The 18,339-nt window shown below is 36.2% G+C and overlaps 3 protein-coding genes across 7 annotated transcripts; all 3 read left to right on the forward strand.

The window, feature by feature from the left end:
- The first annotated feature begins 4,260 nt into the window (after window positions 1-4,260).
- Window positions 4,261-8,815, forward strand: LOC100809695 (leucine-rich repeat receptor-like protein kinase TDR). The gene is made up of 2 exons (XM_003539620.5): window positions 4,261-7,476; window positions 8,166-8,815. Exons 1-2 carry the CDS (start codon window positions 4,833-4,835, stop codon window positions 8,588-8,590), a joined length of 3,069 nt encoding a protein of 1,022 aa, XP_003539668.1. The 5' UTR covers window positions 4,261-4,832; the 3' UTR covers window positions 8,591-8,815.
- Window positions 8,816-9,495: 680 nt separating this feature from the next.
- On the forward strand, window positions 9,496-13,595 carry LOC100811664 (structural maintenance of chromosomes protein 6A). 5 transcript variants are annotated; one of them, XM_041007288.1, is made up of 9 exons: window positions 9,693-10,200; window positions 10,309-10,407; window positions 10,525-10,630; window positions 10,713-10,846; window positions 11,515-11,570; window positions 11,976-12,062; window positions 12,136-12,553; window positions 12,874-12,968; window positions 13,329-13,595. In XM_041007288.1, the coding sequence occupies exons 2-7, from the start codon at window positions 10,341-10,343 to the stop codon at window positions 12,226-12,228; spliced, it is 543 nt and encodes a 180-aa protein (XP_040863222.1). In that variant the 5' UTR covers window positions 9,693-10,200; window positions 10,309-10,340; the 3' UTR covers window positions 12,229-12,553; window positions 12,874-12,968; window positions 13,329-13,595. The 5 variants fall into 5 exon arrangements, with proteins under 5 accessions (XP_040863223.1, XP_040863222.1, XP_006591964.1 ...); XM_041007289.1 differs by lacking the exon at window positions 9,693-10,200 and adding an exon at window positions 9,496-9,615 and having other exon boundaries at window positions 12,136-12,968; XM_006591901.4 differs by having other exon boundaries at window positions 9,699-10,407.
- Window positions 13,596-15,494: 1,899 nt separating this feature from the next.
- Window positions 15,495-17,912, forward strand: LOC100812193 (F-box protein At5g07670). Its single transcript, XM_014764375.3, has 2 exons — window positions 15,495-16,826; window positions 17,423-17,912. The coding sequence occupies exons 1-2, from the start codon at window positions 15,634-15,636 to the stop codon at window positions 17,691-17,693; spliced, it is 1,464 nt and encodes a 487-aa protein (XP_014619861.1). The 5' UTR covers window positions 15,495-15,633; the 3' UTR covers window positions 17,694-17,912.
- Window positions 17,913-18,339: the final 427 nt, after the last annotated feature.

Raw genomic sequence — 18,339 nt, forward strand, 5'->3', positions numbered from 1 at the left:
ATTATTGAACATTATGGTTTAAAATAGATCACTTTTATAGGTGATCCACTCTTGAATTGATCTAATTAAAAATATACTTTTGAAGTGATTTCAATGTTCAAGAATCACAATTGTATATATAATACCAAGAAATAAATATTTTTCTTTCTATTAATTTAAAAGAAAAATGTTCCATGATATTGACATCCCATGCTAGAACACGTACACTAGGATTTCAATAAGATGTTTGTACCGTGCAATTGTCCAAAAACTTCCACTTAAAAATAATAAAATATCATGTTTCTCTATATAGTAGTAGTGTAGTACATTAATTTCAGCTTTATGAGTATTACTCCTCCTCTAAATTTATATATAAACAAAAAAATAATTTTATTATTTATTTAAGATTAATAAAATTAATTAATTTTTTTAATAAATATAAAATTAATTATTTTTATTTATATATGAGTCTAGAGAAGAGATAGAATAAATAAAAATTCATTCCATCTCAAAGCTCAATTTATTATTATTCAAATTGAAAACGTGCAACAGTGTCTCTTAAACACGTTCATGAATCATATAATCGAGAAATTATGCATGACTAGTTTTGAATAGTTATTTTTCTGACATCATTCATGAATATTCTGTTCGCAAAACTATGAGACATACGAATCCCCCAACTAGTACGGCGCAATTAGCCTTTTTGGTGTTCTATCGCTTATTCTTATAATAATCAGCATTTCATGGTCTCTTCTGCTACCTAGCCAAACGAGTTGCTTTCTACATACATCTGAATTCTGATCCTAAATTCTCACTCCGATGAGTTTTTAAAGCATGTCATGGACTCATGGATCGCTATTAGTGGGTGTTTGAGTGTAAAATTCATTTTTGTATACAATATACAGTAATTTAAAAAGACATTTTTCAATAAAAATAACAAAATCATTTTAGAATACTCCTTCAAAAATAATTTCTGATATATGTAGATGACAAAATTACTCTTAAAGTCAAAACATTTAAAATGTATATAATACTAGCATGGAACCGCGGATACCAGTGACAAGGAAAATAAAGATAAGAATAAATTACATTTGTATTTTCTTTTTTTTTTAATTACATTTGATATTTTTTCTTTTTTTACATTACTGTTAACCTTCTTGTTAAAGATGTTAACTAACCTCAATTGAAATATATCAATAAACAAAATTGTCCTAACATTTTTATTACATTTACATCACTCATATTTTTCTCAAATTACATGTGATACTTCTCCTCCTTTTCCATTACTTTTACCTTTAACTATTAACATAGTTAATTAACGTCAATTGAAATATATAAACAGACAAAATTGTCCTAACATTTTTATTAAATACTCAATAACAAATTAACAATTGACCCGGTGAATAAACTTTTCTTAAGGCAATAATAATTTTCCCTTTAATATTTGACTCTTACTTCATTGTTGTTAACACTGAAAGAAGATGCAGCTCTCGATTGAGATACTATATCAAACACCTAGTCATTAAAAATAAATATTTCAAAGAAATGAGTTAAAACACAAATGTAAGAGCAAAATAGTAAAATTTGAAGCATAAGACCATATTCAATCAATAGGCATTGCTGAGAGTACATTCAACAAAAATACAACAACCAAATGACCCAACACGCACCAAAAAAGCTGAACTAAAAAAAAGAAAAAAAGGCGTTAACACATTCGTACCAACAAGGTGAGTTCACGTCCAAAAAAAAGTTGGATTCACGTTTAATGGAAAAAAAAGAAAAAAAAGAAAGAGTTTTAAAATATTTTTAAGTTGAAAATAATGTCATGTCTTTTATGGAGTTAAGAGGAAGAAAATGAGGGTATTTTAAACATAAATTTTTATTAAAAATCATGTGACCAACGTGTATTTACTTTTTGTTGAATTATTAAACGGTATTTAGGAGGAAGAGATTATGGGTGTAATGTAAGCTAAACAATTAAGATATTTTTTGCAGGGTACAAAAAAGAAGGGGTGTAGAGTGAAATTTGGAAAAAACACAAGAGGTGCGAGTGTGAGGAAGAAGATGATAATGTTTTAGATATAAATTTTTATTAAAAATTATGTGATCAACATGTGTCTACTTTCTGTTAAATTATTAAACAGTATCTAGGAAATGAGTTAAATAATTAATTTTTTTGGTAAGATAAAAAAAGGAGAAAGGTAAAGTGTAATTAAAAAAAGAAACGAGTGTAATTTTCTGTAAAGATAATGAGACATGCGATTTAGAGGAAGAAAAAGATGTTGGATGGCAGCATGCACAAGTCTGTAACAAATTGGGATGAGGATGATTGTGTTTGAAGCTTTATTCTTATCTTAAGAAATACTTTAATGACGTTAATGATAGAAGGTAGTAATTGCCCATCATAGTATTGCTTTAGTGAAGTCAAACTGTGCTAAAAAAGCGACAAAATTTAAGCATATTCGGTATTTAATATAGTAGTATTAGTTAAGCATCGGCAATGAACCCATCATTGTATGACATTCTTTTCACTGATGCTTTGAAATTGACAAAACCATTATCTTGAATTTCAAACACCCGCGCCAATTCAGGTCAGAGAATATGCTTGACATTTTTCTTTTTCATTTCTTAGTTTGTAAGAAAAAATTTCTACAAAACAATGGCCAATTACTCCCACGGTCTGGCTAAACCACATACATGAGTTTGTGGATATAAAATAGTGTCAGCTATAAATGTATAACTAATAACATGTTAGATTCGTCTATAAAAGAAATGATGTTTAACATTTTTCTTGTTATTTTACTTTAAACATTTTCAAAGTACATAAAAACAAGTAAGTTCATTTTTTTTCCTATTCAATAAGGAGTGATGATATACAACAAAAGATAAAACACAAGTCTACAAGGCGTATGTAAATATTAACTTTTAGGTCGATCTATTTTCCTCCGCCAACCTATGCAGCGAATCTCCATAAAGATACAATGGAGTTCCTTATTATGGTTTGCTCATTCGACTAATCAAGCATGTCGTCAATAACTATTTATACAATAATAATTTTCTTAATTCTCTGTATCCATAAGAATTAAACGAAATAATTTAGATATAAAGAATTTGGTAAGTTCTTTGTTTTATTATGTTTTTTCTTATGTTAAATAAACTATCTCTTATTTGTTAGTGAAAAATTTTAACCTTTCAAAGAATATTTTATGACTCTTGATAAAGAATTATGTTTATTCATATTTATACATTTATATAAATCAACACGTAATTTCATGAAAGAATATAATCTTTTCATTAATTTTAAAGATCTCTCAGCTCATACTTTTCTAACCAAGATATCAAACAAAAATATATCATACTTGTATGAGAGAATATTTAATGAGAATGAATCTTTTATATTGAAAAATTAGTTTTTGAGTCTCAGACTAGAAAATATCTTACATTACCAAAAAAAAAACTACAAGATATCCTACAAAATAAATATATCACACCATCATTCTAAAATTGGGGCATAACAAATTATGAAAATAATAATGTGCTATTCTTTCTTCTCCAATCATAAAGTGGCATTGATATATATAGTATAAAACAAAACAAGGATAAATGACTTAATATGTACCATACCGGACTGCATTTGGGGGTGACAAAAATATAGGGTTTTTGTGTGTGTGTGTGTGTGGTGGGGGTGAATGTAATTCAATTCGGAATTTGTTTGATGTGTTCTCTGGGAAATGCATTCCTTGCACATTTGCACAAGTTTGTTAGAACCAATTATAAGGACAGAAAGAGACTGGACAATTAGATCATTTTGTTGCATATCATTGTTTTGTTTGGCTGGTTCAAGATTATTTTCATTTGTTTAAAACTGAGAAAGTTTGGTAAGTACGTTCTCTTTGCGTCCAATACGTCCAAGTAAGGGTCTAATGATCATCCAAATTTGGTCCCAAAATCTTGTCACTATAATGTATGGGTAAATGATTTATTTTATGTAGCTATAGCTATAGATTTGCGTGTATGGACACTGCATTCCGTGATTGGGATTATGCAGACATGCTGGTGTTAGCCAATTTAGAATATTTGTGGTCCATACTTAACTGTTTTGGACAAGGTTCTCACCTGAATCTCCATGCTGGAACCAAGGAATATTAAGATAGAACCAAAGCCCGAAAATACCACCATAAAGGAAAAGAATGAAGAGAGGGGAAAAAAATAAAGCAGAAAATAAAGCCTCCATACATATACATAAAGAAGAGAAAACTAAAGAAAAAGAAAATGGGGGGGTTTATTTAAAATAATGGTTTGGGGTAATATGGTGGGAAATTGAGGATGGCTTTCTTGGATCCTGCGAGAGACAATGTCACTGTTGCACATATTTATCGATTTGTTAGGCAAAGATAAAGGAAACAAGGGAATGATGAAAAGTGGGAGCAAAAGAAAAGGAGAAAAGAATTCCAAGAAAATTAAAAGTATGAGTGGAGATAGCAGACAAAGGTAGAATACTGAGGTAAGAAAAAGAAAAATTAGATAGATAGAGAAAGTGAGATGATGGTGTAGGAGCTTCAAATAAAGGGACTGGACCGTAGAGAGGAGGGTGTAGATGGATGGTGGTGTGGTATAATAGAAGATGAAGCGGAAGAAGTAGCAGTTAGTTTCTCTCTCATCACTCTCTCTCTGATGTCTAGCTAGCAGTGCCACCAAAAAAACCCACTGAAGCAAATTATCATGATGAAACTCCCTCTGCACCCTGCACTCCGAAAAAGCGATTGCCATCCTCATCAAAACCTTCCCTCCCTTAAATTTACCCCTTTGAACACCACCCCCTTCTCATCCACAACTCCCAACACCCCAAAACCATGAAACCTTTTCTTCTCTTTCTCATCACATTCTCCTTCCTCTGCCAAACACACCTACTCCTAGTTCTCTCTGCCACAACCCCCTTGTCCCTCCAACTCATCGCCCTCCTCTCCATAAAATCGTCCCTCCTAGACCCTCTCAATAACCTCCATGACTGGGACCCCTCCCCCTCCCCCTCCAATCCCCAACACCCAATATGGTGTTCCTGGAGAGCCATCACATGCCACTCCAAGACATCACAAATCACCACCCTAGACCTCTCCCACCTCAATCTCTCCGGCACTATCTCCCCCCAAATCCGCCACCTTTCCACCTTAAACCACCTTAACCTCAGTGGAAATGACTTTACCGGCAGTTTCCAATACGCCATTTTCGAACTAACAGAACTGAGAACACTAGACATCAGCCACAATTCCTTCAACTCAACCTTCCCACCGGGTATATCAAAACTCAAGTTCCTCAGGCACTTCAACGCCTACAGCAACAGCTTCACCGGCCCTCTCCCCCAAGAGTTAACCACCCTTCGTTTCCTCGAACAACTGAACCTGGGCGGAAGTTACTTCAGCGACGGGATTCCACCAAGTTACGGCACTTTCCCGAGACTCAAGTTTCTAGACATAGCCGGTAATGCCTTGGAAGGTCCACTCCCTCCCCAACTAGGCCACTTGGCTGAACTAGAACACTTGGAAATTGGATACAACAATTTCTCAGGAACACTACCCTCAGAACTCGCATTGCTCTATAACCTCAAATACTTGGACATCTCAAGCACTAACATTTCAGGGAACGTGATTCCGGAGCTGGGAAACCTCACCAAGCTGGAGACACTTCTGCTGTTCAAGAACAGGTTAACAGGGGAAATACCATCAACCATAGGAAAATTGAAGTCCCTTAAAGGCCTTGACCTCTCAGACAACGAACTCACTGGGCCAATCCCCACTCAAGTCACCATGCTAACCGAACTAACCACGCTCAACCTAATGGACAACAACCTCACAGGAGAAATACCACAGGGAATTGGAGAACTACCTAAGCTCGACACTCTGTTCCTCTTCAACAACTCACTCACTGGAACCCTCCCTCAGCAACTTGGCTCCAACGGCTTACTGCTGAAACTCGACGTTTCCACAAACTCACTCGAAGGTCCAATCCCTGAAAATGTGTGCAAAGGTAACAAGCTCGTCAGACTCATACTCTTCCTCAACAGATTCACCGGTTCTCTCCCACCGTCCCTTTCCAACTGCACCTCACTCGCTAGGGTTCGCATCCAAAACAATTTCCTCAGCGGTTCAATCCCCGAAGGCCTCACGCTCCTCCCTAACCTAACGTTTCTAGATATCAGCACCAACAACTTCCGTGGTCAAATTCCGGAACGCTTAGGTAACTTGCAGTACTTCAACATCTCCGGAAACTCCTTCGGAACCTCACTACCGGCCTCTATTTGGAATGCTACTAATCTTGCGATCTTCTCTGCTGCTTCGTCGAACATCACTGGTCAAATTCCTGATTTCATAGGGTGTCAGGCATTGTATAAGCTCGAACTGCAGGGAAATTCCATCAACGGTACGATTCCTTGGGACGTTGGACACTGCCAGAAGTTGATTTTACTGAATCTGAGTCGAAACTCACTCACCGGTATCATTCCCTGGGAAATCTCAGCTCTCCCTTCCATCACCGACGTTGATCTCTCTCACAATTCACTCACCGGAACCATTCCTTCGAACTTCAACAACTGCTCAACGCTCGAGAATTTCAACGTCAGCTTCAACTCCCTCACCGGTCCAATTCCGTCGACCGGCATTTTCCCGAACCTACATCCTTCCTCCTACTCCGGCAACCAGGGCCTATGCGGCGGCGTGTTGGCCAAACCCTGCGCAGCCGACGCCCTCTCCGCCGCCGACAACCAGGTCGACGTCAGGCGACAGCAGCCGAAGCGAACTGCCGGTGCAATTGTGTGGATCGTCGCGGCGGCGTTCGGAATCGGCCTCTTCGTGCTCGTCGCCGGAACGCGCTGCTTTCACGCGAACTACAACAGGCGTTTCGGCGACGAGGTGGGACCGTGGAAGTTAACGGCGTTCCAGCGTTTGAATTTCACGGCGGAGGACGTGCTGGAGTGTTTGTCGATGTCCGATAAGATACTGGGGATGGGATCCACGGGAACGGTTTACAGATCGGAAATGCCAGGTGGCGAGATCATAGCGGTTAAGAAGCTGTGGGGGAAGCAGAAGGAGAATATCAGAAGGAGGAGAGGGGTTCTGGCAGAGGTGGAGGTGTTGGGAAACGTGAGGCACAGGAATATCGTGAGGTTGTTAGGGTGCTGCAGCAACAAGGAGTGCACCATGCTGCTATACGAGTACATGCCCAATGGAAACTTGGATGATTGGTTGCATGGCAAAAATAAAGGAGATAATTTGGTCGCCGATTGGTTCACTAGGTATAAGATCGCCTTGGGCGTGGCTCAGGGAATCTGCTATCTTCACCACGACTGTGATCCCGTCATCGTGCATCGCGATCTCAAACCTAGTAACATATTATTGGACGCTGAGATGGAGGCCAGAGTCGCAGATTTTGGTGTCGCCAAGTTGATTCAGACCGACGAGTCCATGTCTGTCATTGCCGGTTCCTATGGCTACATTGCTCCAGGTCACCACCACCACCACCTTACTATTCTTGTTCCTTCATACTACTATAGTATAATTTTCTTTTCTGTGCTCCCTAGTATTAATAAGTATTTTTTTTATTTCGTGAGACCTTCATTATATTATTATGTTTGTGCGTTGCATTGCATTGTTTTGATTTGAGTTGAGCTTTATATATTGTTAGCATGCGGCTTAGTTTTAAATCTTGCTAGCTTGATGGTATTGGAAATTATCAAATTAAATAACCCCTGCCATCTATTTATCTTTACTCGATCGGTGTGTGAACAAAAAGAATTATAGATGCTACTGCCACAGAGCAAAACAAAGAAAAATTAATGTGAACAATAATGTCAGGAACTGGCAAGTTAAGGTTATGGTGTGTTGCAATGTGATAGGGAGGATTGACTATGAGGGACTTTTCCTAACCAATTTCGGTGCATGGGTCGGTGTACTGTTGCGCATGAAGAGAAGAGATAGAGCTTTTCATTTATTTTTAACTTTCGTGACTTGCTTTTCTCACTGATCTTACTGGGGCCCACAGAGAATATTGTCAATTATCATAACTGCTTTGAATCATTAGGATGTTGACTTTGGTTGGAACAATAAGTTTAATGCTGTTTGTTGTTGTCTTATTATGGCATTAATTTAATTGTACTTGAATATTAAGGGTCTTGTTTGTTTGTTGGTTTGCAGAATATGCTTACACCCTTCAAGTCGATGAAAAGAGTGACATTTACAGCTACGGAGTGGTGTTGATGGAGATCCTAAGTGGAAAACGTTCGGTTGATGCAGAATTTGGCGATGGGAACAGCGTTGTTGATTGGGTTAGGTCTAAGATAAAGTCTAAAGATGGCATTGATGACATATTGGACAAGAATGCAGGGGCAGGGTGCACCTCAGTGAGAGAAGAGATGATACAAATGCTTAGAATTGCATTGCTTTGCACCAGTAGAAACCCAGCGGATAGGCCTTCTATGAGGGATGTTGTGTTGATGCTGCAAGAGGCCAAGCCAAAGAGGAAATTGCTTGATGGTGTTCTAGGTCGATGTGCTGGGGACAATGTGGTTGTTGGTGGTGACATTCCTTTGCCACAAAAGCCAATTGCGGATCAATGTTAATGTGTTTATATGATTGAAATGATTTTTCTTTTTTTGGATATTTTTCTTATTGTGGGGGATTGGTATAGGAGAATCATTTTCTATTTTACTTTCAATGGAATTTCAAGTGTTACTTGTTCTAGTTTTTTTTTCTCCAGTTACATATTGTTATGACTCTTGTTTGCTAATGCTTATATATTAAAAAGTGTGCAGCTCATATGAATGACTGACACATGTTGCCTCCCACTAGTATCCACCAATTAGAAGGTATGGGTTTAATGTAATTTTAAATGAGTTTAAAAGCAGAGAGGGATGGTAGGGAGTTTTTTATTTTTAAATGTAATTTTAAAAAAAAAATGTATTTAACAAAAGTAAAGACCAAATATTTTTTAACTCACTATTAATTTTTTTACATTCATTTTTTAAATTAAGAAAAAATATTTTATAAATTTAATGTTTAGTTTTAAAAATTACGCACTCCTTATATTCTTTTGTTGCTATTACCACTACAGGATGAAAAACTCTAAAAAAAAAATTATTTGCAAACTAAAAATTGGAAGAAAAAATAACTAAAATTATATTTAAAAACTATAAATTGATTATTGTTTTATAAAAAATTGCAACTCGCAATTAAAGAAACACCGCAAACGGGACTTAGTATTGACGCGACGGCTAACGTGATTTAGGTCTCTCACCGTGTGAAAGAAATATAATCCGTTAGATTTATTGGTTTTTAAACGAGTCAGATTTTCGTTGGAAATAGAAAATTGTACTAAAAATGTGTTTGGTTGAATTTTTAAAAATATATTTAATGAAAATATTTTTTTAAACGAACTAAAATCTAAAAATAAAATAAAAATAACAACCTTAAATAAAATGAAAACACGGTGATTATACGGAACTCAAGTGTCAAATCTTGTGTTGTTCTGGGTTTCAAAATCCATATGTTGGGTGTGAGAAATGTCAAAATGATGTTGTTTATGAGGCAGGTCGGAGTTGATGCCTTGGATGAGGCACGAATGCGGTAGTTGCAGTCACCGTTGAAGGTGAAGATCTCTCGCCCCGTATGAATGTGAAAAGATAAGTAGAAAAAGTAAATAAAATAAAATAAAGAAAATTCAGCAATTAATTTTAATGTAAATAATATTTTTGTTTTTAGATGAAAATAAAATCACCATAATAGTGTGAAAACTAACAGAGAAGAAAGAGAGAAAAAAGGGAAAAACATCAATGGCCAGAAAATTCCATGAAGCACCTATTATTTGTCTCTCTCCTTTATTCTTGATTTCCTATGACTTGCTCGCATCGCCATTAGTGACTGCTGTGAGGAGAGGATCTTCTGATTCAAAATTGGTGTCCTCCTCGTCTACCCTCACTCCAGAAACCAAAACTACCATGGAAGACAAAGGCCGTGGTGCTGGTGAAAGTCGAGGTGGAGTGAATCTGACAAAGAAGAGAGAATTCACCATATTCGTAGACTATAGAGATAGATAAACGTTCGCTAAACCCAAAGTAGATAGTTGAGATCCCAGCCCAACCCAATAGCGCGAAAGCCCCAAACCTTCGCCTTTCTTTTTCCTTCCCGCCATTCATTCAGTCTTTTGCTTCCTTCCTTCCACACTGATTGCCTCGTAATTCGCGTCGTTTTCTTCTTCATCACTCACTCCATTCGTTACTTATTTCAATTCAATTCTGAGTTCTATCTATGGTTTCCCACACTCTTCATCAACCCACCGCAGGCATCGTCAAGCAACTTCGACTCGAGAACTTCATGTGCCATTCCAAACACGAGACCGAGTTCGGAAACCACGTCAATTTCATCACCGGTCAAAACGGAAGTCAGTTTTCTTTTCTTTTTCTTATTTATACCACACAAACACATTTGTTCTTTTTCTTTTCTTTTCTAAGGAAAAATATATATTCATTGTTTGCTTGGCTCTGGCATTTACATACAGGTGGTAAGAGTACAATCCTAGCTGCACTGTGTGTTGCATTTGGCTGTCGAGCCAAAGAGACTCAAAGGACTTCCACTTTGAAGGATTTCATTAAAACTGGCGCCACGTAAGTCTGCCATTTCCTATCATTTGGTTAAATGATCAAATTTGTTCACATTGCTCATAGAATTGCTATTGTCTCTCCGTAGTGATGCTGTCATCCAAGTTGAAATTCAAAATGAAGGGGAGGGTGCTTTTAAACCTGAAATATATGGTCCTGTTATCATCGTAGAACGTAGGATATCTGAATCAACAAGTTCTGCTACATTAAAAGACCACCAAGGTATGTTGCCCTGTGTTTGTGCTTGTTTTCAGTTCTAAGCTTTTTACTTACTGCTATGATGTTTTAGTTGACAACACATTAATTTTCATGAGATATAGGGCCCATCCGGTCTCCAAACATCACTATGAAGTCAAGCAAATGGACTAGATTTTTTTAAAGGTTAAGGAGAATAAGAGGAATGATGATGCTTTGCAAGTTGACAAACTTCATAAGAAAATATATTTAGTTTTTTAATCTTAAGAAGTCTAGTCAATAAATGTTTCAAGTAGACCTAGCCTACAATGCCATAGCAATACCTTTTCATCTTCACGAACAAAAATCGACTACATAAAGTTACTGAGTTTTTACCTTAAAAAAACTTCATCCTCTACGAGATATAGAGTCCATCAACCTCATTAGTGCTGACAATCATCCTCCTTGAACTCAACTCCTGAGAGCGAGTAGTGAATTAAAAAATAGCCAAACAATTTAGATCATGTGTCAATTTACTGATGAAATGACAAATTTGGGACATAAAGGATATTGTGAAGAGTTAGAGATTTAGATTAGGAATGGAGTCAACACTAGCTATAGTAGAAAAGGTACCATTTGCAGTTTTGATCTTTTTAGGACTGTAATTCATCTTGTTTTTGCAAAGAATGAATACCATTATTTTACATTGTTGACAGGAAGGAAGGTTGTCAGTTGGAAAACAGATCTTCTAGAAATCGTTGAACATTTTAATGTAGGCTTTCTCTCCTATAACACTTCTTTTTTAAATGTACTACGTTGTATTAATGGGATGGGATGTCTTTTGAACTTGTTCTTATGCTTTGCTGCATTGTAGCATGATATAAATTTAAAAAGTGTGTTATTTTTGGCATGCCTGATTTCCAATTTATGAAGGTTGTTGTCTGGGAAGAACTGATGTACTTATGCGTTGTGATTAGGTCATGTTTAGTGGCCTATTTTATTTAATTGTCTTAGTTGAATTCATTGAGCAAAAGCCTCTGTTGCATATGCATGGTTAAATGTTAGATTCTCTATCATTGCATTCACCTAATAACAAATAAATCTTCAGCAATGCCTTTATTTCCTTTTTTAGTGATTTTCTTTTTCTTGCAACTTCTTGAACCTATTCATTCTGCAGATTGATGTGGAGAATCCATGTGTAATTATGAATCAAGACAAAAGCAGAGAATTTTTGCATTCTGGGAATAACAAAGATAAATTTAAGGTTATCTCTTCATGTTGATGTTATTGTTTCAACAAGCCTTATCAAGAAGCAACACTGACACTTTATTAATCAGTTCTTTTACAAGGTCACGCTTCTTCAGCAAGTCAATGATCTTCTGGAAAGCATTTCCCACAGAGGGGCATTTTATGGTAGCGGTTTTGGGTAAAAATAGTGTTTCAGTTTGTAGAAAATCCTTTCAAAGTTCACAACTATCAGGCCTGACTTGTGACTACTGCCCGACCCCTGTGACCCTCTAGTGACTCTCAGGCAACCCATCTGGCTTCTTTTTTAACTTCTCTCTTGTTTTCATTCTCTGTTCTTTCCCCCCTAGTTTTCTCTTGTTCTTTTTCATCAATCTGTTTTCTGTTAATGTGTTATGTGTATTTGTCTCTCTACTATGTTCTCTGTTTACTGTTTCCCAGGGTCTTGTTTTTGGGCATTGGTATCCTAAAGACCCAATCCCATTCACTTCTTTTTTCTCCATCTTTTTGGTTAGTCACGGCTTTCTTTGTTACTATTTACTTGATTATTGCTTTGTGCCAAAACCTATAAGTTTTTATTGTTAATTATGAGCATGTCAAGATTTTTTAATATGTTTTTAAATCTTTGAGAATTTGTGTATTTAGTATGAATTACATAAATTGTATAAGAAATTTCAAAATAGTGGTCTTCCCACTATGCACTATACTGCTTTAGTGTTTATGTTAGCTACTATCCTGGATTGATAACTATGGTTTGTACTTCGTTTTATATAAAATGTAGACATCTGTTAATAATGTTTCCTACTATGGAATTTGGATTTAATCTTCAGGATGCAGTAAGCCGAAAAATCAGCTTGGACCCTCTAGTTGATTTTGCTGAGGCACATGGATCACAGCGGATATTCATCACTCCACATGATACTAGGTATTTGTTTCAACAATAGTCATGATTGTTGTGAAGACATTCTTGTGTTATGTTGGGCTTGTAAGAATTGTACTGTACTATACTAAAGGATATTACTTACGAACTCATATATAATCAAAGAAAACATGAAAAATAGAAAAAAAGGAAATTCTATTATTGATGACTGCAAACAATACTGGTGGTTTCGTGCACATTAAGCTTGCAGTATGTAGATGGCACTGTGATTTTAAAAAAAATCTGGACATAGGTCTCATGGTTATTAGGTACTTGAGTAGCCTAGTTCATTGAAATTTCAATCTAATAGTTGCAAATCCCCATCTTGATTCTTGACTGTATTGTTGTTGTTGTCTAAATGTGCAGTTCGGTGAGGGCAGGGGACAGGATAAAGAAGGTGCAAATAGCCGCTCCACGTTCTTGATTGTTTGTAATTTGCTTTATTTATGGCTTCGGGAAACCCTATGAAAATGTATTTTTCTGATTCTGCGTTTAATCATGTCCATTATCTGATAATTATTTGCTTCAATTTTTTTTCATTATTGTGTCTGGGAGGGGCATGTTTAAGGCAGATTTATACATTTTATGTAATGTAAATAGATAAAATTATGTCTAAGTTAATCCTTTAAAGTATATTCCAGGTAAGTGCTTCGCTTTGATTGGTGAAAAAAAAACATAAATTTGCCTCTCAAAAGAGAATTTCATGTGTACTTCAGCACTCGATATTAAATCTTTCTTTTTTGGTGGAATCAAATCTTGTCACCGTAATATATTCAACTTGTTTAGAGTTCACGAAAGCAAGTATAACACAAGAACACAATTAGAGACATTTATTTTGTCAATTCTTTTAAGTTAATCTTATATTTTGCTCTCCTTTCTTCAATTAGAATTGTTATTTTGTGAGTTTTTTTTTATGGGAAGTAGAGACTTTTCACCGTGTATAGGAAGTAAATGAAAATGCGAAAATAGTGAGTTGGTTTTTTATATCATACTTCTAAATTTGGTGAAAAAATTAGAATTATTAAATAAAATGTAATAATATTTGCTTTTCTTTCATTGTATAATATCTTATTTCTAACAATTTAGTTGATGATAACTAATATCATTCAACAACAACAAAAAAAACTGACTAATAGCATTTCTTTTTATTAGTCCAAATATACTACCTAAAATATTAGCGTGTTAGCTTGTTAATGCAGTAAATATTTTTATTAGAAAAATAATTATATAAATGTTTGAAATTTCATTACTTATTTTTTTATATGAAAAGTCAAATATTTATATTTTTAAAGATTTAATTAATGATAACTTTAATTGATTAATATGGTGGCTAAAAAAAATGTCTTCCCAAAATGAAAAGTTGAAATGGGAATTCACTAGGATATTTGTTTTTTTAGAGGAATTCATTAGGATATATAGGTCATTAAATATACCTAAAATCATTACAGTAGGAACAGCTGTAATATTTATTTTCTCTTAGCTTTCAGACGTGGTTTAGTTTAGATGCCAAGTATTACTCTATGCTTTTGTTGAAGTTTATTATCTATTTTGATTTTGGAATGAGAGACGATTTCTTTCTCTCAATATTTAATAAGTAGAAAATAAATTATGTGTTAGCAACTAACACTGTTTTCATTAAAAAAAAAAACTAACACTATTTTTTATATAATATTCTTTCTCTCTAATCTTATTTGGTTACGAGACATTCGTAATGACAATTTTAGTGTTAAATAGCACTGTTAATAAAACAATTACTCTCCTCGAACGAGTTATGAAATCTAAACAAAAAAATCCAATATATTGTTCGTTTTTGAAGACCTAACAAGTAACAATTACTTATAAACTGAGCTTTTCACTTAACCCTGCCGTTGCTTTGTTATTGTCCAAACTATAATTTATAACAAAATAACAACTTATTTTTATTTTTTACCTTAAAACGAGTAAGAAAATATATAAATAAAAGCTGAAATTTTTTACTGGCTCTCTTTCACTAATTTAGAACGATGATTACTCCTCCATTGGTGGGTTGGGATCGATTCAATCCAAATAATATCTGATCTGTACCGCCCAAAACGCTTATAACCCTTTTTTTTTTTTGAAAAAATATAAATGATATTAAACCCAAAAATACAATAAGGGGACATATACCCTGCCGCTGGAGAAAATAAAAGTCTCCCTAATACAAGAAGGTTTATATGCTAAAACAAATACAAAAAGACCTATATGCGTTTCTAAACTTAATCTTGTTAGTGACCTCTATTATAAAAAATTGTTAATCTTCAAAAATCAATTTGTTCCTAGACAGGCAGAATGCAGTAAACTGTCGTTGCTATAGTTGACAAAGTAATTATTCTTAAACACCTTGATTTTGATGTGGATCTGCACATAAATAAAGAGTGACTAATGCGTCCTACCCTAAAGAAGTGAGACGCAAAAGGAGCCACATCAGCATATGAAAGAAAAAGTCCCTCCCAAGAAGTAATTTTGTCTGTTAGTGTGTTTATATGCCGTTAGAAGCAAAAAGCAAATATTCAAAATCTGAGTCCCACACATTCAACAAACAAACATTTCCGTTGGCGTTGGCTCCTAAAAAGCGCACAGTTCAATTCAGTAATACACAAAACTTGAGACTCCGACGCTGCAGCATAGGAAGGAAGCAAAGCCGAGAACGATGTCGTTTCGGTCGGAGAACGTGAACCCTAACCCTAGTCCCACTCCTCCATTGAAGAAGCGGTGGTCAGACATATGGACGAAATCGAAACCCCTAAACCAAATGGTAATGGCGATGAAGCTCCACTCCCTCTCTTCTTCTCCTCGCATCAGCACCACCGACAAAACCAACCCTATTCTCTCCCCATTCCCCATCACCGATCGAACCCTTCTCTTATCCGACGCACTTCTCCTCAAAATCATTGCACTAGTCTCCGATTCCTCCACTCAGCGAAACTCAAACTCTCTGGTCTGCAAGCGGTGGCTCAACCTCCAAGGCCGCCTCGTCCGCTCCCTCAGAATCTCCGACTGGAACTTCCTCCTCTCCGGCAGACTCATCCACCGCTTCCCCAATCTCAACCACGTCGATTTGCTCTCCGCCGCCTTAATCTCCCCCAAAAATTCGGGCATTCTCTTAAGCAACCGCGTCATTTCCATGCACCTCGATTCAAACTCTTCCCCTAATTGGTGCTTCTTCGAGGACAACATGCTCCCCGTCGAAGTCATCGACAACGGCCTCACCTCCCTCGCCAGCGGCTGCCCTAATTTGCGCCGCCTCCACGTCATCGGCACCACCGAGATCGGCCTGCTCACCGTCGCCGAGGAGTGCTCCACTCTGCAGGAACTCGAATTGCAGCGCTGCAGCGACAATGTTCTGCGCGGGATCGCCGCGTGTGGGAATCTGCAGATTCTGAAACTCGTTGGGCACGTTGATGGGTTCTACGATTCGGTGGTGTCTGATATTGGGTTGACTATTCTTGCTCAGGGGTGCAAGAGGCTCGTCAAGTTGGAGCTTAGTGGCTGTGAGGGGAGCTTTGATGGGATTAAGGCTATTGGGAAGTGTTGCCAAATGTTGGAGGAGTTGACCTTCTCTGATCATAGGATGGATGACGGGTGGCTCGCCGCAATTTCGTACTGCGAGAATTTGAAGACTTTGAGGTTTCAGTCTTGTAAGAAGATCGATCCCAATCCGGGTATGGAGGAGTATTTGGGTTGTTGCCCCGCGCTCGAACGGTTGCATTTGCAGAAATGTCAGTTGCGGGATAGGAAGAGTGTCGTGGCTTTGTTTTCGGTGTGCAGGGCTGTTAGGGAAATTGTTATTCAGGACTGCTGGGGATTGGATAATAGCATGTTCAGTCTTGCAATGATTTGCTGGTAATGCTTGCTCATGTTGTTTTCTTTTGCATACAACTTGCTATTATGGTCATGTCTTAATAAACTTCTCAATAAACCCTTGGCATTTGTAGAAGTCCTGTCGATTTGGCTTATCCAGAAGCTGGTTTTAACTTTGCATAAGTTAATTTTATCTAGTTAATTTTCTTATTTTGTAAGTGCTTATTTAGAAGTTTTTCCAAACAGGGCCTAAACTCTCTTATGTGTTTTTCTTCATTAACTGATCCTGAAATTTCTCTATTCGTGTATGTATATATGAATAATAATTGGATTCTAGCTTCATTTTTCTATGTACTCCGCAAGGGAAATCATTAGAAGTTTGTAAAATGCAGCTAACTTTTGGATACTATGTGGTTGGAGTGGTTCTGTTCTGCTATATTATTGTGGAATGTTCTTTGCATACCTTCAATTCTGGATTTACTAAGAACATTTGAACCTTATGGCTGCTATATTTTGGATTTACTTGTAGCCTTTTCATCTTGTTTTGCTGTTGTTAGTTGAGAAGCTATGAAGTGCCTCCACCCAGCTGGAATAGTTTGGGATTTATGTATGAACTGATGGTTGTTGTTCTTTTTCAGGCGGGTAAAGTTGTTATACTTAGAAGGGTGCTCATTGCTAACAACAGAAGGTTTGGAGTCTGTGATTCATTCGTGGAAGGATCTTCAGAGCCTTAGAGTAGTGTCATGTAAGAATATAAAGGACAATGAGATCTCTCCTGCGCTTGCAACCTTGTTCACCACTCTCAAGGAATTGAGATGGAGCCCAGATACCAAATCACTTCTTCCATCCAGTGTTAAGGGGATAACCATGGGAAAGAAAGGTGGTAAATTTTTCAAAAGGGCACGATAACTAAATCTTATATCTAGGTCATTGTCTTAGAATCAGATTATTTTCACTGACAATAGTGGAAATTGTATCAATTTATTTGTAATCACTTTATAACGGTTAACTTAGATGTTGACAGTGCAAGTTTGTTCTTTTCTTTGTCATCTTCCTTTATTCCAAGGGAGAAGCCTAGATATGTAATAATAAATAATATAAAAGTCTTAAGCAGTTCACTCGTTGAAATTTGGTAGGGTACCTTGTTCCCTTGCATTTTTTTCCTCTTTGACAAGGTGTACTTGAAGAAACCATGCTACCGTTATCTGTGGGCCAGTTATGGCACTTTAAGATGCTTTGAACTTCTTATGATTGTTCACATGTCAATGTCTTGCAACACTTAAAGTTGTTAATGGATGTAGTTTGGAGGTCCAAGTAGAATAATTATTACATCATAAAGCATATTTTTTTTCTTTGACTGGATCATAAAGCATACTTGAACGCTATTTTTTCTTTTTTTCAAATGTCTAGGTGGAAAATTAATATAGATATTGTGACGTTTCATTTTCAAAATACTGTGCTTGGATAAAGTAATCAAATTTCTAAAATTTTGTAATTTAACTAAACAATTAGATTTCTTTCATTTATAAAATCTTTCATTCGAAATTAAATATAA

The sequence above is a fragment of the Glycine max genome, chromosome 12 (assembly GCF_000004515.6).
Source record: "Glycine max cultivar Williams 82 chromosome 12, Glycine_max_v4.0, whole genome shotgun sequence".
NCBI lineage: Eukaryota > Viridiplantae > Streptophyta > Magnoliopsida > Fabales > Fabaceae > Glycine > Glycine max.